This window comes from Theropithecus gelada, chromosome 17, assembly GCF_003255815.1.
Source record: "Theropithecus gelada isolate Dixy chromosome 17, Tgel_1.0, whole genome shotgun sequence".
Lineage (NCBI taxonomy): Eukaryota > Metazoa > Chordata > Mammalia > Primates > Cercopithecidae > Theropithecus > Theropithecus gelada.
The window spans coordinates 37,814,373-37,836,494 of record NC_037685.1 but is presented as its reverse complement, the minus strand read 5'-3'; the positions used below and the strand labels follow the sequence as shown (position 1 = coordinate 37,836,494).

General features: G+C 43.7%; 1 protein-coding gene across 1 annotated transcript in view; it reads left to right on the top strand.

Moving 5' to 3' along the window:
* SLC15A1 (solute carrier family 15 member 1) overlaps nt 1–21,402 on the top strand; it is a 70,638-nt gene extending 49,236 nt beyond the window's left edge. Inside the window, exons 16-23 of the mRNA XM_025364447.1 lie at nt 1,959–2,078; nt 3,757–3,903; nt 5,687–5,736; nt 16,268–16,375; nt 16,489–16,597; nt 17,122–17,265; nt 18,530–18,637; nt 20,287–21,402. Of these exons, the coding sequence (XP_025220232.1) occupies nt 1,959–2,078; nt 3,757–3,903; nt 5,687–5,736; nt 16,268–16,375; nt 16,489–16,597; nt 17,122–17,265; nt 18,530–18,637; nt 20,287–20,478 (978 nt within the window). The 3' untranslated portion in view covers nt 20,479–21,402. The remainder of the gene's footprint in view (nt 1–1,958; nt 2,079–3,756; nt 3,904–5,686; nt 5,737–16,267; nt 16,376–16,488; nt 16,598–17,121; nt 17,266–18,529; nt 18,638–20,286) is intronic.
* The last annotated feature ends 720 nt before the right edge of the window (nt 21,403–22,122 follow it).

Here is a 22,122-nt window from a genome sequence, read left to right as displayed (position 1 = left end):
GCCCGGCTAGTTTTTTGTATTTTTTAGTAGAGACGGGGTTTCACCGTGTTAGCCAGGATGGTCTCGATCTCCTGACCTCGTGATCCGCCCGTCTCGGCCTCCCAAAGTGCTGGGATTACAGGCTTGAGCCACCGCGCCCGGCCTATTTATATTTTTAAGTGAAAGCAAGTTTATTAAGAAAGTAGAGGAATAAAGAGTGGCTACTCCATAGGCAGAGCAGCTCTTTTAATATCTTTAAATTTAAAAATATAGTAATTGTGGTAAATATATATATAACATAACATTTACCATATTCGTCTTTTTTTTTAGTTTTTGAAACAGGGTCTCACTCTGTCACCTAGGCTGCTGGAGTGCAGTGGTGCAATCATGCTCACTGTAGCCACAACCTCCTGGGCTTATGCGATCCTCCCACCTCAGCCTCCTGAGTAGCTAGGACTGTAGGCATGCACCACCACACTCGACTAATTTATTACACATTTTTTGTAGAGACAGGGCCCCCCTATGTTGCTCAGGCTGGTAAACAATCCTCCCACCTCAGCCTCCCAAAGTCCTGGGGTTACAGGCATGAGCCCCCAGGCCCGGTCACATATTAACCATTTTTAAGTGTACAGTTCAGTAGCGTTAAGTACATTTCCATTGTTGTGCAGTCAACCTCCAGAACTCTTCATCTTACAAAACTGAAATTCTGTACCCATTAAACAACTCCCATTTCCCACTCTCCTAGCCCCATCAACCCCCATTCTACTTTCTGACTCTATGAATCTGACTACTCTAGCACCTCCTATGAGTGGTATTAGATGGTATTTGTCCTTTTGTGACTGGCTAATTTCACTTAGCATATTGTCTTCAAGGTTCCTCCTATTGTAGACTGTGTCAGAATTTCCTTCCTTTGTAAACTGAATACTAATCCCATTGTGTGTATACACCACATTGTTCATCCATTCACCTTCGACAGGCACTTGGGTTGCCTGCATCTTTTGGCTGTTGCGAATAGTGCCGCCATGAACTTGGCTGTACTCAACGCTCCTCTTGGACATAGCCAGCTTTGTGGAAGATGAATTGTGGGCTAAGGTGGACATGGATTGCTTCAGTGACACTGGGTTTTGAAAGAGGGCATTGTAGAAAAAACACAAAAACTCTGAACAAAGGTACGGAGGCAGGAGGGCATCAGACATTTGTGAGATGTGTACACTGCTGCGTCTAGGGCTGGGGACGGGGCTTCCAGACTTACAGGAGAACACTGGAGTCGGGTGACGGTAGATCTCAGGTGTCACGACAAGAAGGATATTCGTTTAGGTTGTAGTGACTCGGAGCCCGCAGATATTCGGCTTTGTATCCTGGCATCCTTTGGCCTGGAAGTGGCTAGATAAGACTAAGAGCAGCATCTTTCTGATTCGTTCGTGTATTAGTCCATTCTCATGCTGCTGATAAAGACATACCCAAAACAGGGTAATTTACAAAGGAAAAGAGGTTTAATGGACTCACAGTTCCACGTGGCTGGGGAAGCCTCACAATCATGGCAGAAGGTGAAAGCCACATCTTACATGGCGGCAGGCAAGAGAGAATGAGAGCGAAGCAAAAGGGGTTTCCCCTTATAAAACCATCAGATCTCGTGAGTCTTACTCACTACCACAAAGAACAGTATGGGGAAACTGCCCCCATGATTCAGTTATCTCCCACTGGGTCCCTCCCATAACACCTGGGAATTATGGGATCTACCATTCAGGATGAGATTTGGGTGGGGGCACAGCCAAACCATATCACTTCAATATTCCATACAAAAGTCATTTCTGTGGGTGCCATGGGGTCTGTGATTGGCAGCTTAGTGGGAGACACCTGGCGTGTCTCAGTCAGCACAGCTTTTCACAGCTGGGGTAAAGTGCCCCCATGCCAGGGTTAAGATGATTTTCCGTGTTGTATTGAAGACCTAATTGCCAATTTTCTTTTATTTTGCTCAGAAAACTCTTCCGGTCTTCCCCAACGGAAACGAAATCCAAATCAAAGTTTTGAATGTAGGAAACAATACCATGAATATATCTCTTCCTGGAGAGATGGTGACACTTCACTCATTGTCTCAAGTAAGTAAAAGGAAATGCTGCTTTCTTTTTCATCTTCTGACCCCAGTTATAATAGAATTTAGAGAAGCTGTTTTTCTTGGTCCTTGTATAAATGTCAAGGCCAGCCTGGAAGTGAACTAAGGATCTTGATCTTATGTTGGCTGTACTCTAAACCAGTGTGTTCCACACTATGTTGTGTGTTGTGTATGCAGATCACCCAGGGAGCTGGTTAAAGTGCAGGTTTTTTTTTTTTTTTTAAGGTGGAGTCTTGCTTTGTCACCCAGGCTGGAGTGCAGTGGTGTGATCTCAGCTCACTGCAACCTCTGCCCCCAGGGTTCAAGTGATTCTCCTGCCTCAGCCTCCCAAGTAGCTGGGATTACAGGTGCGTGCCACCACACCTGGCTAATTTGTGTATTTTTAGTAGAGATGGGGTTTTGCTATGTTGGCCAGGCTGGTCTTGAACTCCTGACCTCAGGTGATCTGCCTGCCTCAGCCTTCCAAAGTGTTAGGATTACAGGTGTGAGCCACCATACCTGGTCAAAATGCAGATTCTTGATCAGCAGGCCTGAAATGCTGCATTTAACTAGCTCTCAGGAATGCTGCTGCTGCTGGAGCCTGGAACCACCAGATCAAGGATCTAAACTGGGGGTGATTTTGATGTTAGGGGATATTTGCCCATCTCTGGAGACATTTTTTGTTGTAGCAACTGGGAGTATGCTGCTGGCATCCCATGTAGAAGCCAGGGATGCTGACATGCAGCCCTCCATAACAAAGATTACCTGGCCCAGATGTTCCCACTGCCAAGGATGGAAAACCCTGCTCTAGATCACCCTTGATCTGGATTCGTGGTACTCAACCTCCAGCCCATATTGGAATCACCTGGAGAGCTTTGAAAATTTTGATACACAGGTCCCAGCCCCACAGATCTTTTTTTTTTTTTTTTAAATAGCCTCACTCTGTAGCCCAGGCTGGAGTGCAGTGGCACTACCTTGGCTCACTATAACCTCTGCCTCCTGGGTTTAAGCAATTCTCATGCCTTAGCCACCTAAGTAGCTGGGATTACAGGCACAAACCACCACGCCCAACTAATTTTTGTATTTTTAATAGAGACAGGGTTTTGCCCTGTTTGTCGGGCTGGTCTCAAACTCCTGCCCTCAAGAGATTGGCCTGCCTGAGCCTCCCAAAGTGCTGGGATTACAGGCATGAGCCACCGCGCCCAGCCCTAGCCCCAGAGGTGTTGAGATTTAGCCAGTCTCGTTCCTGTTTAGCCATGGTTGAGCACCGCAACCTTAGACCTTGCCAAACTAATAATCTTGAAGGTAAAAACAAAAAGCCCGATTCCTAATGCTTGGAGCAGCCCAGTATTGATTTTCCCCAGGGCTGTTGCTTTTGCCCTGATGCTGTTCTTTGCCTAACAGTGGAAATTAGTCTCATAGTATTTATTTTTATAAAAACAAAATAAAAATAAGATTCTTGGTGAAAAGTGTTGTTCCTGTGGTGGTACTAAAAACGTCATGACAGAGTCTGTAAGAGTAGGTGGGAAACTGAGGCAAATAAATGCCACCTCCCCACAGGCAATTTTTGGTATCTATGAACATGAACTTGGAAATGTGGAATGTCAGATAACTGCTGTTCCAGTGTTCAGTTGCATAGTGCTGAGACTGTCATATTAACTATGCCTCTTTCCCTCCCTCTATAGACAAATGCATATATGACTTTTGATGTAAACAAACTGACAAGTATAAATATTTCTTCTCCTGGATCACCAGTCACTGCCGTAACTGACGACTTCAAGCAGGGCCAGCGCCACACGCTTCTAGTGTGGGCCCCCAATCACTACCGGGTGGTAAGTGCGTGAACACTTACAGTTGACTCTTTGCTGTTTGTGATACTGGAGGCCCAACTTTTTATGGTGTGACTTTGTTTTACTCCCATATAGTATTATATTAGCTCATCCTCAATTTCTTCCTTCTTCTGGAACACAAGACTTCAAAAACACCAGTCAGACTTCCAATAAAAGTATGACTGGTGGATAGGAAAAGCTAATATTAATTGAAATTTCTAAAAAGACAACCTCTGGACATTGTATGGGGTCTGTGCACGGATGTGCGTGTGTGTACAGAAGTCACAAAGGGTACATATGTAAATTCTCAGGGACTTTTTCAGAGAGTTTAAAATATATAATTAATTGCACTGAATTTAAAAATTTGCACTAAATAGTCAGAAAATTAGAGCAGTCTCTGAAAAAGTATAATAAGCCTACCAGGTAAAAGCAATAAAATACTATACATACAAAATATTTGATGAGAAAATACAGAGATCTAAATATGTCATTCGCTCATAAAAAGCTCTGTAACCTAGCCTGGACAACATAGTGAGACCCCTGTCTCTACAAAAATTTTAAACATTTGAGTGTGGTGGTGCATGCCTGTCGTCCCAGCTACCTAGGTGACTGGTGTGGGAGGATTGCTTGAGCCCAGGAGGTAGAGGCTGCAGTGAGCCATGCTCATGCCAGTGTGCTCCAGCCTGGGTGACAGAGCAAGACCCTGTCTCAAAAAAAAAAAAAAAAAAGCAGCAGCAATGAAGGTATAGTTGAGCTACATGAAAGGGTTGTGGACATTCTGTAAAGTACATTTAAGTGAACTTCTATGGAACTGCAACATGGAATTAAGACTCTTGGTCATTTGCTTAATTAGGGAGCTGCTGAGTGGCTTGTTCTAAAGTTTTGGAGAGTAGTGTTCTGTGGAAGCCCGGCAGCCAACGATCAAAAATTGTAGAGGCTCATGTTAGCTTTAAAGAAAATCAAAGCTAAAGAAACGGAGCCCTTCTTCCTTCTTCCTTCCTTTCTTTTCTCCTTCTCTTCTCTTTTCTCCTTCCCTCCCTCCCTCCCTCCCTCCCTTCCCTCCCTCCCTACCTCCCTCCCTCCCTTCCTTCCTTCCTTCCTTCCTTCCTTCCCTCCCTCCCTCCCTCCCTCCCTTCCTTTCTTTCTTCCATCCCTCCCTCCCTTTCTTTCTTCCATTTTTTTGTTCTTTCTCTTTCTTCCTTTCTTTCTTTCACTTTCAACAGGATCTCACTATGCTGCCTAGGCTGGTCTCAAACTCTTGGCCTCAAGAGATCCTTCCAGAGCTCTGGGATTTCAGGCATGAAGCACCATTCCTGACCCAGAAACCCTCTTTTTTTTTTTTTTTTTTGAGACAGGATCTCCACCTGTTGCTCCATCTGGAGTGCAGTGGCATGATCACAGCTCACTGCAGCCTTGACCTCCCAGACTCAAGATTCATTGTCAACAAATGATTCTCCCTCCCACCTGATCTTTCTGAGTAGCTAGAACTACAAGTGTGCATCGCCACACCTGGCTAATTTCTAATAGAGACAAGGTCTCGCTGTGTCTCTCAGGCTGGTCTCAAACTCCTAAGCTCAAGTGATCCTCCTGCCTTAGCCTCCCAAAGTGCTGGGATTACAGGCGTGGGCTACTGCGCCCAGCCTCCGGACCCCTTCTAATGTAACCATGTCCTTAGCTCCTAGGATAAGTGTCAATACCACCTTCTCAAAGACTGAAATGTTCATCTAAACTCATTCTAATGAATATTATTTTGAAAATATTTTTATGTTACTGTTTTCTCCCTCAGGTAAAGGATGATCTTAACCAGAAGCCAAAAAAAGGAGAAAATGGAATCAGGTATGTATGTTTCTTTAAAATTTAAGTTTTATCAGCTTCTTATGGAAGTAATGCATACCGATAGTAAAGTCCAAATGTAACAAGGATATGAAATGAGATGATAGGGTTTGTCCCAACAATGTAAGGCTGGCTCTATATTCCAAAAAAAAAAAAAAAAAAAACCAATCTATGTAACCCACCATCTTAACAAACTAAAGAGGAAAATGTACATCATCCTATCAATTGATTAAAAAAAAAGCATTTGATAAAATTCAGCATCCATTCATGACAAAAACTCTCAGCAAACTGGGAATAGAAGGGAACTTCCTTACCTTGAAAAAGGACATCAAAAACTCGAGCTAATATTATACTTCATGGTGAAAGTCTAAAAGCTCTCCACTAAGATCAGGAACAAGGTAAGAGTTTTCCACCCTCCCCACTTCTATTAAACATCCGCTGGTTGCAAGAGCAAAGGTACAAGAAAAAGAAGTAAAAGCGTATAGATTAGAAAGGAAGAAATAAAAATATTTCCAATTGGCCGGGTGTGGTGGCTCACACCTGTAATCCCAGCACTTTGGGAGGCTGAGGCGGGCAGATCTCTTGAGCCCAGGAGTTCGAGACCAGCCTGGACAATATGGTGAAACCCCATCTGTAACAAAAATTTTAAAAAAATTAGCCGAGCGTGGTGGCACACACCTGTGATTCCAGCTACTCGGGAGGCTGAGGCAAGAGAATTGCTTGGGCCTGGGAGATGGAGCTTGCAGTGAGCTGAGATTGTGCTACTGCACTCCAGCCTGGCTGACAGAGCGAGACTCTGTCTCAAAAAAAAAAAAATTTGCTGAGTATGGTGGTGTGTGCCTGTAATCCCAGCCATTCGGGAATCTCAGAGGGGAGGATCACCTGAGCTTGGGGAGGTTGAGGCTGCAGTGAACTGTGATCCTGCCACTGCACTCCAGCCTGGGTGACAGAATGAGACCTTGTCTCAAAATAATATAAATAAATAAAATAAATTTCTACTTATAGATGACAATTGTCTATACAGAAAGTCCCCAGGACTCTACCAAAAGAAGCTCCTAGAGTCAATAAGTGAATTTAGAAAAGTCACGGGTGACAGGACAAAAACAAAATCCACCACAGTTCAGTGTGCTAGCAATGAAGAGTTGGAATCTGAAATTTTACAACCATTTCGTGTGTACTATCTCCCCCTACAAAATATGAAATACTTAGATGTAAATCTAACAAAACATGCAGGATTTGAGTGGTAAAAACTACAAAATTGCTTATGAAAGAAATTAGTGAAAAGCTAAATACATGGAGAGACAGCTGTGTTCACTGATCCAAAGATTTAATATAGTAAAGGTGTCACTTCTCTCCAAACCTAAAGTTGACCTATAGGTTAATTGCCATTCCTATAAAAATCATAGCATTATTTGTATGGGTATAAAAAAGCTGCTTCTAAAATGTATATGGAAAGGCAAAGGAGTTAGAATAGCTCAAATAATTTTGAAAAAGAATTAAGTTGGAAGAATCTTACTACCACTAGTTTTATTTTATTTTTTTATTATTTTTTTTTTTGAGACGGAGTCTCGCTCTGTCGCCCAGGGTGGAGTGCAGTGGCCGGATCTAAGCTCACTACAAGCTCCGCCTCCCGGGTTTAGGCCATTCTCCTGCCTCAGCCTCCTGAGTAGCTGGGACTACAGGCGCCCGCCACCTCGCCCGGCTAGTTTTTTGTATTTTTTAGTAGAGACGGGGTTTCACCGTGTTTGCCAAGATGGTCTCGATCTCCTGACCTCGTGATCCGCCCGTCTCGGCCTCCCAAAGTGCTGGGATTACAGGCTTGAGCCACCGCGCCCGCCTCTACCACTAGTTTTAAAATGTACTGTAAAGTTACAGCGATCAAGACAAAATGGTTTTGGCAAAGAAAAAGACCCATAGATGAATGAATAATCCAGACCCAAGCAACTGATTTTTGTCAAAGGTGCAAAGACAGTTCAATGGATTAAGGGAAGTATTTTCAACAATCAGTGTTGAAACATTTGAACATTCATACGTAAAAAATGAACTTGACCTAAACCTCAGATCTTATACACAATTCATATATAAAAATTATACTAAATTCTTATACATCTTATGTGAAAACTCAAAACTGATTATAGATCTATAAGTAAAATATAAAACTATAAAATTTATACAAGAAATGTAACCTCTTGTGACCCTGGGTTCTTAGCTATGACACCAAAAACACAATCTATAGAAGAAAAACTTGATAGAGTTCACCAAAACTAAAAATGTTTGTTCTGTCAATGTCACTTTTTTTTTTTTTTTGAGACAGGGTCTTGCTCTCCTGCCCAGGCTAGAATGCAGTGGTGCAATCACAGCTCAGTGCAGCCTCATCCTCCTGGGCTCAAGTGATCCTTCTGCCTCAGCCTCCCAAGTAGCTGGGACTAAAGGTGCGCACCACCACGCCCAGCTAATTTTTACTTTTGGTAGAGGTGGGGTCTCACTATGTTGCCTGTGCTGGTCTCAAACTCCTGAGCTCAAGCAATCCTCCCATCCCAGCCTCCCAAAATGCTGGGATTACAGGCATGAGCCACTGTGCTGGGCCTACACTAAGATGTGAGTACAAATTTGAATACATGTACCCAGCCAATATCAGTCTGAAGAGAATAAAAAGATTCGCTACGAACTGGGAGAAAATATTTAGAAATCATGTATTTAACAAAGAACTTGTATCCGAAATAAGTTAAGTACTCTAATAGCTCAATGTAAAGAGAATTATACAGTGTGCAACTTTTTGAGGCTGGTTTCTTCCACAGCAAATTCATATAATCTTAATTTAAATTTAATTTTAAATAACCCAATTAAAAACACAAAAGATTTGAGCAGATATGTCACCAAAGGAGATACACATGACAAATAAGTGCATGAACAATAGCATTGGTCTTACTAAGGGAAATATAAATGAAGACTACAGTGAGTTATCACAACACACCTATCAGGTGGCTGTAATAATTGTTTTAACCCTGACAGTACCAAGTGCTGGTGAGGATGCGGGGCACCCAGAACTCCCTTGCATTGCTGGTGGGAGGACAAGATGCTGTAGCCCCTCTGAAAAACAGTTTGGCAGTTTCTTATACAGGTAAACACTCACCATGTGAACCAGCCATCCCACTCCTAGATATTTACCCTAGAGAACTGGAAACATGTGTTCACATAAAAGCCCGCACATGAATGTTTACAGAAGCTCTGTTTATAATCACTGAAGATTGCAGGTCACCCAAATGTCCTTCAACGGGGGATGCATAAACATCCACCACTCAGCAAAAAAGGGGACAGACTGAATACAATGATATGAGTGCATTTCAAATGCATTGTGCTGTGGAAGAAGCCAGCCTCAAAAAATGACACACTTTTCTTTCTTAAACATTGAGGGTATGGGGAGGGGCTGGTCCTGCCCTGGGTTGGAGTTCCTTTTCTCACACCTGTGATTGGAGATGTGGAGAAGGGGAAGGGAGGCACAGCTCACTGGTTCCTTTTGCAGTAGCTCTGTGGTTAAAAACAGAAATTGTTCTCTTGCCCAGTCCCACTCCCCCCAAAAAAGTGGCATTGACAGAACAATTGTATAATTCCATTTACATGACATTTGCAGAAAGCCAAAAACTCCAGGGACACAGAACACGTTAGTGATTGGCTTGAGTTAGGAGTGGAGGAAAGGTTTGACTATGGGGTAGCACAATTTTGGGGTCCACGTATTCTGATTGTGACAGTATTTATAAATCAAGATAATGTTAAAATTTATATAGCACTGTACACCCCAAAAGTCAATTTACTATAAATAAATCTTTAATAAGAATAAACTGGGGGCAATGAGAGTAGTTCTCCTGTTCACCTCAACGTTCAACCCCAGTCTCCAGTCCCCTGTAGGCACAACTTTGATAATTTCTGATTTTAGCTTTTACGAGCTAGCACTAAAACACAAAATAATAGAGACTTAAGTATACTTTGGGACCATGTCTATTAACTTACTAATATTGGCTGGGCATGGTGGCTCATGCCTGTAATCCCAGAACTTTGCGAGGCTGAGGTGGATGGATCACCTGAGGTTAGGAGTTCAAGACCAGCCTGGTCAACATGGTAAAACACTGTCTGTACTAAAAATACAAAAATTAGTCAGGCATGGTGCATGTGCCTGTAATCCCAGCTACTCGGGAGGCTGAGGCAGAAGAAATGCTTGAACCCGGGAGGCGGAGGCTGCAGTGAGCCAAGATTTTGCCACTGCACTCCAGCCTGGACAACAGAGTGAGACCCTGTCTCAAAAAAACAAAACAAAACCGAAAAACAACTTACTAATACAAATGGTGGTGAAATGAACTTTTACTTTTCATCTCACCTCCTGTTTGCTTCACATTGTTAATATTTATTAGATTTATGTTTCTGTTTTCCCTGTGCTAGGCTGAGTCTAAATAATAGATCCATAAACAGGATTTACAATATGACCCTATAAATAATATTTACAACATAATAAAGTGTGATCAGTCTGCAAGAGAAAATGTTACTTTATATCCTTGAAAATGTATCCCTCCACTGAAAATGTCTTGACTGTCCAGAGGCATTGGAATCTCCTATTACATTGATGAATTGTTCAGCAGTGCCCGTCTTGGTTGCTTTCATTTCACCAAGGCTTTCTTGCACAGCTTCATCTTTTTTTCCCTGTAACCCAGTTGGCCTCTTGTTAACAAAAACCTAAGCCTTTACCCAGTCTCCAAGGTTACCAGCTTCCTAATTATGCTATTATCCTGGGAATCCACTTTTCCTCCTGAAAAACCAACTCTTCAGCACATTCTTCGAGCTAACGGGAGCACTGGCTCTGTCGTCCTGCTGAACCACTATCCCGGTAGAATTTTTCACTGTGTGCCAGGTTAATGCCTTTCTTTCTTGGATTTCATGTCATCTTTCTCAGCCTTCTTTCTACTTTTGTGGCAGCGTATGGCCAAATATCTTGTCAAGAGAAATATGAGATCAATTCCAAGTCATTGCTTGCCTGAAAATGCCTTTTTGTGTTCTCACACTTGGTTCATTGGCTGGACATCATTTTCTTCCATAACTCTGGAGGCTTGACTAAAAGATTTAAAAAAAAAAAAAGGCACCTGCCAATCTTTGTGGTTGATTTCCTTTTCTTCTCATCAAGCTTTCGGCATCTTCTTTCTCTTTGGTGTTCCCAAATTTCTCTGCAGTGTAACTAAACGCGGCTATAATTGTATATAATTGTATTCATCTTGCCAGCACGGTGACTTCGGGGTCCTGAGGTTCTACTTTCTTTCACATAACCGAAACAATGAAATTTATAGAAGAAAACCAAAACCACAAGTGATGAAAAAAAGGAAAAAGAACTTGGGCTTCATAAAAATGGAAAACTTTTCTGCTGCAAATGATGTGATCAAGAATTGAAAGGACAACCCACAGAATGGGAGAAAATATTTACAAATCATATATCTGAGAAGGGACTCATATCCAGAACATAAAGAACTCTCACAACTCAGTACTAAAAAGACAACCCAAGTTTTAAAATGGGTACCGTATTTAAATAGATATTTCTTCAAAGAAGATACCCAGTCAATAAGCATATGAATATATGCTCAAAGTTGTTAGTTTTTAGGGAAATTTAAATGAAAACCACAGTGAGATACCACTGCATACCTTCTAGGTTCTGATCAAAAAGATAGGCAATAGGCCAGGCGCAGTGGCTCATGCCTGTATTCCCAGCACTTTGGGAGGCCAAGGTGGTCAGATCACCTGAGGCCAGGAGTTGGAGACCAGCCTAGCCAACATGGTGAAACCCCGTCTCTATTAAAAATACAAAAATTAGCTGGGCATGGTAGCAGGTGCCTGTAATCCCAGCTACTTGGGAAGCTGAGGCAGGAGAATCGCTTGAACCTGGGAGGTGGAGGTTGCAGTGAGTCGAGACTGTGCCGTGGCTCTCCAGACTAGGCAACAAGAGTGAAACTCCATCTTAAAAAAAAAAAAGGTAGACAATAACAAGTATTGTTAAGGATGCGGGTAAACTGGACCTCTTAGCTGGGCATGGTGGCTCATGCCTATAAACCCAGCACTTTAGGAGGCTGAGGTGGGCTGATTGCTTGAACCCAGGAGTTCAAGACCAGCCTGAGCAAAATGGCAAAACCCTGTCCCTACAAAAAAATACAAAAATTAGCCAGGCGTGGTGGTGTGTCCCAGCTACTCGAAAAGCTGAGGTGGGTGGATCACCTGAGCCCCGAGAGGTCGAGGCTGCAATGAGCCATGTTGATGTCACTACACTGCAGCCTGGTGACAAAGTGAGACTCCGTCTTCAAACAAACAAATAAATAAAAATTAGAACCTTATTCACTGCTGGTGGAAATCTAAAATGGTACAGCCACTTTGAAAAGCAGTTCTTTGAAATGTTAATCATAGAGTTTTACTATATAACTCAGCAGTTTCACTCCTAGGTATATAACCATGTTGACCAAAATTAAGGGTGTCAAGGCAGAGATAATTTGATTTATTGGAAGCCAAATGTGAGGATCAGCCTGGGAAGAGACATCAGCAAAGTAGGGCATGTCCTGGAGTCTGCTGCAAGTTGGAAGGCTCTTATAAGAAAGTTTAGGAAGACTGGGTGTGGTGGCTCATGCCTGTAATCCCAGCACTTTGGGAGGTGGAGGCAGGAGAATCACTTGAGGCCAGGAGTTCAAGACCAACCTGGGCAATAAAGCAAAACTCCCTCTCTATAAAAATAACAATGTAAAAATTAGCCAGGCATGTGGCGCACTCCTGCAGTCCTAGCTGCTTAGGAGGCTGAGATGAGAGGATTGTTTGAGCCCAGGAGTTCAAGGCTGCAGTGAGCCATGATTGCACCACTGCACTCCAGCCTGGGTGACAGAGTAAGGCCCTATCTTTTATTAAAAAAAAAAAAAAAAAAGGTAAGTTTAGAAGAGAGGGGGACTCCTCATATTAGAGCTTTCCATTTTCTTTCTTTCTCTCTTTCTCTTGCTCTCTTTCTCTCTTTCTTTCTTTCTTTTTTTTGAGATAGAGTTTCGCTCTTGTTGCCCAGGCCAGAGTGCAGTGGCACGATCTCGGCTCACCGCAAACTCCGCCTCCTGGGTTCAAGCGATTCTCCTGCCTCAGCCTCCCGAGTAGCTGAGATTATAGGCATGCACCACCGTGCCCAGCTAATTTTGTATTTTTAGTAGAAATGGGGTTTCTCCATGTTGGTCAGCCTGGTCTTGAACTCCCGACCTCAGATGATCTGCCCTTCTCAGCCTCCCACAGTGCTGGGATTACAGGCGTGAGCCACCATGCCCAGCCCAAGCTTTCCACTTTTAGTGGAGTTTATAATACAGAGGTTATGATCACTGACTACAGATGACAACATATGGGCTAAAATGTTTTAGCACAAGACAGTCAGTAAAACGTCATGATTCAGAAGCAAATCTGCGTCCTTTTCAGTGTCAGTGGGCTATGTATTAATCAGTATATCAACACAGTAAGATTGGAGGGAGTCACGATAAGACTCTCTACTGAGGGACAGGATGTAAGCCATGCATTGTGAGACCTTCCCCAGGTGGTTAATTTGGAAGCCTGCCAAATGTGACATGTGAGGTAAGAGATGAAAACATGTCCACACAAAAACTTGTGCATGAATGTTCATTGCAGCATTATACACAATAGAGAAAACATACAAACAAATGCAATGCCCAAAAGCTGGCAAAAGGTGGTATATCCATATGATGGAATGTTAGTCATAAAAAGGAATGAAGTGGCCCGGTGTGATGGCTCATGCCTGTAATCACAACACTTTTTGGGAGGCCGAGGTGGGTGGATCACAAGGTCAGGAGATTGAGACCATCTGGCTAACACGGTGAAACCCCATCTCTACTAAAAATACAAAAAATTAGCCAGGCGTGGTGGCATGTGCCTGTAGTCCCAGCTACTCAGGAGGCTGAGGCAGGAGAATCGCTTGAACCCAGGAGGTGGAGGTTGCAGTGAGCCGAGATCACACCACTGCTCTCCAGCCTGGGCAACAGAGAGAGACTCCGTCTCAAAAAAAAAAGAAAACAAAAACCAAAAAGGAATGGAGTGCGGATACGTGCCGCAATATGAACGCATGTGAAAGACAGTATGCTGAGAGGGAGAAGCTGGTCACAGAGACCTGCATGGAATGATTCCATTGAAATGAAGTGGCAGGCAGAGCCATAGAGACAGAAAGCAGATGAGTGGCTGCTAGGGGGCCGGGGAGGAAAGAATGGGAGTGTTTAGACATGTTTAAATGTGCAAATCCTTACCATTGTGTCACAGTTGCCTCCAGTATTCAGGGCAGCCAACATTGCACAAGTTTGTAGCTTAGGAGCCACAGGCCATACCCATGCAGCCTGGGTGTGTGTAGGTGGCACCGTCTAGGTGTGGGTGAGTGGCCGCTGTGAGGTTCCCATCACCGCAGAATCGCCTCCTGACGCATTTCTCAGACCCCATCCCCATCATTAAGTGACCTGGGACTGTGTTTTCATTTCTTATTGCACCAGACCTAAGACACAGGCCAGGCAGCTCCGAGTCCTCAAGTCTGATGGCTGATAAGTTATAAGCCAGGCCTCAGGCCCAGCGCTCTGCTTCCTCGTCTCATACTCTGCCCATGCACTCTCTTGCGTGTGGATGATCTTCACCTTTGATAAAAGCAGCTCTCACAGTCTAGAGCAGTGTGGATTCTAGCTAAGGCCCGTGTGGATCTGTCTCAGGCTCCATTTTCTGTATTCATCACCTATCAAATGGCACCGAGGAGAAGGTCTCGGGACTTCAGGACCTGAGTTTAATTCATAGATATTTTCTCCCAGCACCTAGAATTTGACCAGTATTATTTGTTGCCACAAAGCTGATGAACCTTGGCCCCATATTTTGGGGATGGAGAGGTTAAATTGTTCTTTACACTGCTGAGGTGTACACTAGTAAGACTTACTGTTCTCTGCGTTGGATGATCTGCTCTCGGCCTTCACTCACGTGTTTGGTAGGAAAAGTTGACTGGTTTTGTTTTGGGCAGCACCCTCCTGGTCACTAGGGTTGTATGAGAGTTTCAGGGTCGTCTATAGCCTGGAACAGCCATGAAAGGGGTCTGTAATCAGCCATCCGTGCTGTTCACCACCCATATGGTCCTATGAAGGCAAACAATTCACCGCTTCCATGTGAAATGTAGCCTCGTGGGCTTTGTAGAGATAGGAAGCCTCGGACCTGGAAGCCGGTCTTATTGGGTATATTCCATTCAAAGCTGGATTCCAGCAGGATGCTGACCACTGTCAGTCCAGGATCACACAGGCCTCCACCCTCTGAAGGGGATTCCTTAAACCTGTCTCTCAGCCAGGTGTAGTGACTCGTACCCATAACCCTAGTGCTTTGGGAGGCTGTGGAGGGGGGGGGATCCCTTGAGGCCAGGAGTTTAAGACCAGCCTGGGCAACACAGCCAGACCCTTGTCTCTACAAAATCAAAATAAAAATTAGCCAGGCACGGTGGCACACACCTGTGGTCCCAGCTACTCAGGAGGCTAAGGTGGGAGGATCACTTGAGGCTGAGAGTTCGAGGCTGCTTTCAACTGTGATTGTATCACTGCACTCTAGCCTGGGCAACAGAGCAAGACCTCATCTCTAAAAAAGACTAAAAAACCTGTCTCTTGTTACGGGGTTGGCCCACTTGTTCCTCTCCAATCCCAGGTGCCCTTCCCCACCTGAGGCTCCTAGAGGTAGGAAGTAGGTGGGCTTTCCTCCTCAACCCCTAAAGAAGGGGGGTGTCCTTTAGGAACTGGGGTCTATCTTTTAGGAACTAGGCAGCATCTCGTTTTGGTCTTTCACTACTCAAACTCTAAAGTTTTTGGCCAGGCACGGTGGCTCACACCTGCAATCCTAGCAATTTGAGAGGCTGAGGTAGGCAGATCATCTGAGGTCACGAGTTCAAGACCAGCCTGGCCAACATGGTGAAACCCTGTCTCTACTAAAAATACAAAAGTGAGCTGGGCATGGTGGCACATGCCTGTAATCCCAACTACTCGGGAGGCTGAGACAGGAAAATCGCTTGAACCTGGGAGGCAGAGGTTGCAGTGAGCCGAGATTGTACCACTGCACTCCAGCATGGGCGACAGAGCGAGATGCCATCTCTAAATAAATAAATAAATAAAGTTTCTGAAACAAGGAACACAAAGGCATGGCTACCTTCCTGAAGGGAAGAGGCCAGTACCTACTTCAGTCCCTGCTTAATATCCTAACGTATTGAATTAGGTTAGATTTACAAAGTACGTAGAGCAGTACCTAGCACGTATAAACACTGTTAAATACATTCTTTTAGGTGTGTTCTCGTGAGTGGGTGAGCAGGGATAAACCTAGGGTTCTTCACTGTCTGTCTTTATTCTCCAGAAATATTCTGAAAACATCTTAAACTCCTTCAAAATAGGGAGTATTGCCCAACTTCAGGTGCATGAACTGTGACCTAGAATATATTATTCTCTAGTTCAGTTACAAGACAGGTGGTTTTCTGTTTCAGATTTGTAAATACTTTTAACGAGCTCATCACTGTCACAATGAGTGGGAAAATTTATGCAAATGTCAGCAGCAACAATGCCAGCAACTACCAGTTTTTTCCTTCCGGCATGTAAGTACCTAGACTGAATGCTTCACTCAAAGGTTCAATAGTTTTTCTTTAAAAAATACACTGAAACTTTTAATGCCAAGAATGTTAACCAATATTATTCTTTCTTTTGATAGAAAAGGCTTCACGATAAGTTCAACAGAGATTCCAGCACAATGTCAACCTAATTTCCATACTCACTACCTTGAATTTGGTAGTGCTTATACCTATCTAGTCCAAAGGAAGGTTGGTAACTCGTTTTATTGTATCAGAAGATCTGCTCAAACTCGATTGATACCCGAAGACTCACAAGCAGTTAGGACATAATGATTTAACTAGAGTGATATTAGGATCTGTATTTTAAATGGGCTTAGAATTAATTCACTTGGCTAATTCTTTAACTTATTGTTGACTTAATCATTAGAAAGAATCTAAACAGACTGACTTCCCCTGGAGAATAATTTATGTTAACCAATATCTGATGCCTCTTTATAGACTGTTAACATGGACTTAAGGAACTCATAGTTCAAAGAGAAAGCAGTGTTTTAAAATGACTTCCAAACTACTCTCTTATCTGAAAGAAAAATGCTAGTGAACATATCTTCAAATCCCATCGCAAGTGTAAAATGTAGTGTTGCCTTATGTTTCAAATGTGTATGTACTTGACAAATCATATGATGTAACCCTAGAAGGTCAAACTCAATTTACCTGTTCGAACAATTTTTATTTTAGAAGCTATCTCAACTTCTGCTTTTTCCTTACTGCTGCAGAACGGCAGCTGCCCCGAAGTGCGGTCATTTGAAGATATTTCAGCCAACACAGTTAACATGGCTCTGCAAATCCCGCAGTATTTTCTTCTCACCTGTGGCGAAGTGGTCTTCTCTGTCACGGGACTGGAATTCTCATATTCTCAGGTTTCTTGTTCGTTGTATTTACCACCCATCTGCTATACCCCTGCCTGCAGAAAATGCTGATGGGACTTAATTTAAATCTGGGATAACGATGTTGTTTAAAAGTCTAGAAAGTATTATGGTATCTTCCGTAGAGCAAGGTCTCTGAGATCAACAAGTGTTGTCCTTACTGAATAAGAATTATTACTCTCTTCAGCTTTGCGAGAGCATGTGTTCATATGTGTCTATAGATCCACAGTCATACCCTAGACATTTAGCGTCCAGTATTTATTACTGACTGCTACCAGAGTGATAAAGGTCAGCAGATTCTCCTTTCTGAAACAACCAAATGTAACCGACCATTCATAAAACAGCTCAATTACAGGTCTATGTCCTCACGATAGGTTTGGTTGAGGTCTCTTTATAGCTCCCAGTAAACACACCAAATAAGGTCTAGCTTTAAAAATAAAAAAAATATTAGCTGAGCATGGTAGAGCACGCTTGTGCTCCCAGCTACTTGGGAGGCTGAGGCAGGAGGATTACTTAAACCCAGGAGTCCGAGGCAGCAGTGAACTGTGATCGCACCACTGCACTCCAGCATGGGCAACAGAGCAAGACACTGTCTCAAAAAAAAAGAAAAAAAAAAAAAGTTTAAAAGAATTACTGCTTTTAAGTGTGTTAGACTAATGAGCTAGGTTTTATTGATACCCAAATTAGAGCTTAATTGTTGAACTGTGTTGTCAGAACTATAGTTATAGGCATTATAGCACACAATGCCTAGTACCATCAATTTTTGTAGTAAAACAGCCAAGATGAGTCAGAAAATCACTTTCTGTGATAACCTCACAGGTTAATAAAGGAGATAACTGTCATACAGGTGACAGGTGTTTGAAGAGATATTTTGGAGATGTGGCAGGAAAGCCACAGAAGGGCAAGCTTGCAGCCCAGGGCAGCCTGCATTTGAGGGGAAGACTATGCCAGGCTGGGTGGCTTCGCTTGGAAGCTCTCCTGTAGAAACAGGATCAGCTCCTCTGTAGATGTGTCCATGTAACTAAGAGGACAGGTTTGCAAGGATGTGGAGCATGAAACACAGAGATTCTTGTCTACTCACCTGTGAGTGTGTGGGTGTCTTGTTACTTAAGTGATGATCCTTTTTACATTGAGGCCACCTGACTTTTCGTGTGCATTGTTAGGGTGCTCTGCTTCACTAAATGCCCATCAGTGAGCTGTGCTCTCCTGCTCGGAGGGTGACACCTGGAGCAGGACTCACTTTGCTTTGCTTCCTCAGGCTCCTTCCAACATGAAGTCAGTGCTGCAGGCAGGATGGCTGCTGACGGTGGCTTTTGGCAACATCATCGTGCTCATTGTGGCAGGGGCGGGCCAGTTCAGCAAACAGGTATGGCGTGGGAGAGGAGATTGCACATCCGTCTGTCTTTCCTATTCATGGCCATCACAGTGGCTCTCCCTAGCCCTGTCTGCTCTGTCTGGTCATCTGGGCTAATAGCTGGATTAAACTGCCAGACCAGCCAGGGCTGTTCCCAAATAGCCTTACGGCAAACTATCTGCTGATCCTTCTCCTTCTCCTTCTCCTTCTTCTTCGCCTCCTCCTCCTCCTCCTCCTTCTTCTTCGCCTCCTCCTCCTCCTCTCCCTCTCCCTCCTCCTCCTCTCCCTCCTCCTCCTCTCCCTCTCCCTCCTCCTCCTCTCCCTCCTCCTCCTCTCCCTCTCCCTCCTCTTCCTCTCCCTCCTCTTCCTCTCCCTCTTCCTCCTCCTCCTCTCCCTCTCCCTCCTCCTCCTCTCCCTCCTCCTCCTCTGCCTCTCCCTCCTCCTCCTCTCCCTCCTCCTCCTCATCCTCTCCCTCCTCCTCCTCTCCCTCTCCCTCCTCCTCCTCTCCCTCTNNNCCTCCTCCTCCTCTCCCTCTCCCTCCTCCTCCTCTCCCTCTCCCTCCTCCTCCTTCTTCTTCTTCTTCTTTTTAGACAGAGTGTTACTCTATTGCCCGGCTGGAGTGGAGTTGCGCGATCTTGGCTCACTGCAACTTCCGCCTCCCGGGTTCAAGCGATTCTCCTGCCTCAGCCTCCAAAGTAGCTGGGCCTACAGGCGTCCACCACCACACCCGGCTAATTTTTGTATTTTTAGTAGAGACAGGGTTTCACCTGGATGGCCAGGATGGTCTCGATCTCTTGACCTCGTGATCTGCCCACCTTGGCCTCCCAAAGTGCTGGGATTACAGGCGTGAGCCACTGCACCTGGCCTGCTGATTCTTCTTATTTCCACTTGTTGTTAACGCAGCTGGAAATTGATAACCAAAATAGCCGGAATGGCTTAACTTGAAGTCACCCTTATGTGTTTTACTGTCAAGGGAAACATCTCTCCTAGCTTCAGTGAATGCAGCTTAGTAGCTCCAAGCAGACACATGTTATCCTGAAACTTTCATAACACCTGGAGTTAAAGCCATCCTAGAGATGGTTATAATTTTTCCAGCCAAAATTAAATGAGGGCTCTACTGATATTTACACTCTTTCCTTCTGCACTGTAGCGTGTCTACCTCATAAGGGAGCTGTTATCCCATCCGTTTCATGACTTCCTGCACCAGGTGCCAGCAGCAGATGTGCTCATGCTGTGTGCTTATGAGCTCCAGGTGTTTCCAAGGGGGAACATGGTGCTCTTAACTTGCTAGAATTCAGCACATTCATTTTTCCCTCGTGGGCACTGCTTGCTCTTCTCTCAGTTCCCACCCTTCCAGGGTCCAGCCATATGTCTTAAGGCTTGAGCGTTTCAGACATTTTCTCTCATCTTCCCAAAGTCTGTTGTTTCTGTACCTTAGTGCTGTTCAAAGCATGTTGTCTATATTAGCATCTATCTATCTGGGACATTCAAGAAAAGCTGGCCCTACTGTATCTGTATTGGCTGCTTACTAATTTTCCATAATTTAACTTCAAAGTACTCTCCATCTGCATGTAGTAAGGAAATGTACACACCATATATTCATCAATATGACCTGTTTTATTTTTGTTCTTTTTCCTGCTCCAACTCTGATTTCTTCACAGTGGGCTGAGTACATTCTATTTGCTGCGTTGCTTCTGGTCGTCTGTATAATTTTTGCCATCATGACTCGATTCTATACTTACATCAACCCAGCAGAGATCGAAGCTCAATTTGATGAGGATGAAAAGAAAAAGAGCCTGGAAAACAGTAACCCATATATCACGTTGGGGGCCAACTCCCAGACACAGATGTGAAGGTCAGGAAGCAAGTGGAGGATGGACTGGACCGGCAGATGCCCTGACCTCTGCCCCCAGGTAGCAGGACACTCCATTAGATGGCCTCTGGTGGGGAAGACTTCAGAATTGGAAACTAAACCATGAATGCTATTTTCTTTTTTTTTCTTTTTCTTTTCTTTTTTTTTTTTTTTTTTTTTTGGAGACAGTTTTGCTCTTGTTGCCCTGGCTGGAGTGCAATGGCGCGATCTCAGCTCACTGCAACCTCCGTCTCCCAGGTTCAAGTGATTCTCCTGCCTCAGCCTCCCGAGTGGGCTGGGATTACAGGCATGCACCACCATGCCCGGCTAATTTTGTATTTTTAGTAGAGATGGGATTTCACTGCATTGGCCAGGAAGGTCCCGATCTCTTGACCTGGTGTTCTGCCCACCTTGGCTTGCCAAAGTGCTGGGATTACAGGCGTGAGCCACTGCACCCGGCCGTGAATGCTGTTTTCTAAGCAGCCAGCAATGAATCTAAAACTCTGGAAGAAGTCTTCTGTTTGAAAGGCTTATTTAAGCCACATATACACACACTGTCTCAGAGCACCGAGAGCCCACCCTGCATTTGTCATCTTCCCGATCACACAAATGATGTTATTTTGGACTAGCTTAATCTTGAAAGCGTAACAAAGTTTCCTATTCCACATTGTTCATTTCTAACACTCATGAAAACTATTCTAAAGAAGGCAGGAGCCAAGGCTGCAAGTGAACGTGCAGGTTTGAGAATGGCTGTGATAAGGACCAGCTGGTATTAACTGATAACTTTGCCTTTGGGTTTTTGTTGTTTTGTCTTTCTAGTCCCTACCTCTATTTAAATTATGGATAACTCGAAAGACAGCTCATGTGAAGGCCAGTAATGATTTTTTTGAAGTTTCAATGGTGTGAAATAAATTTCTGTTCTTAATCATAAGTGCTCATGGGTCTTTGGGTAGGGTAAGAAATCTTTAACATACTATCTGATTATAAAAGGAGTACCGGTTCATTAAAAATTCTTCCTGGTCCTGTTTTCCCCAGGGATGATTGATTGATTGATTGATTGATAGACAAATAGATAAAGGTAGGTAGGTAGATAGATGATAGATACATAGATAGATAGACAAACAGATAAAGGTAGGTAGGTAGATAGATGATAGATAGATAGATAGATAGATAGATAGATAGATAGATAGATAGATNATAGATGATAGATAGATAGATAGATAGATAGATAGATAGATAGATAGATAGATAGATAGATAGATGGATGTAGATAGATGATAGATGATAGATAGATAGACAGACATGGGTAGGTAGGTAGATGATAGATTAGATAGATAGAGACTTATATTACTAGGACCTTCCTATGTACACATTTGTGTACCACTTCCTAGTGTTTTTCTCGATACCAACATTTTCTGCTGGCGTAAAAATTATTCTAAAACATTGTAAACACCTAATGCCTAACTTATCCTATAGATGTTTATCATTTAGCCATCCCAGGTGTCAGGTCCAGAATGAGTCTACCTTGGCACTCCTACACAAACAAGCCACAGTTCTTAGACAAACTAGTGCACAACTCTGAAGATTGAAACTGGTTCCTGGATTCGAAGGAAGAGTTCGCATTTGGCCTCTAAAACGCTGGTAT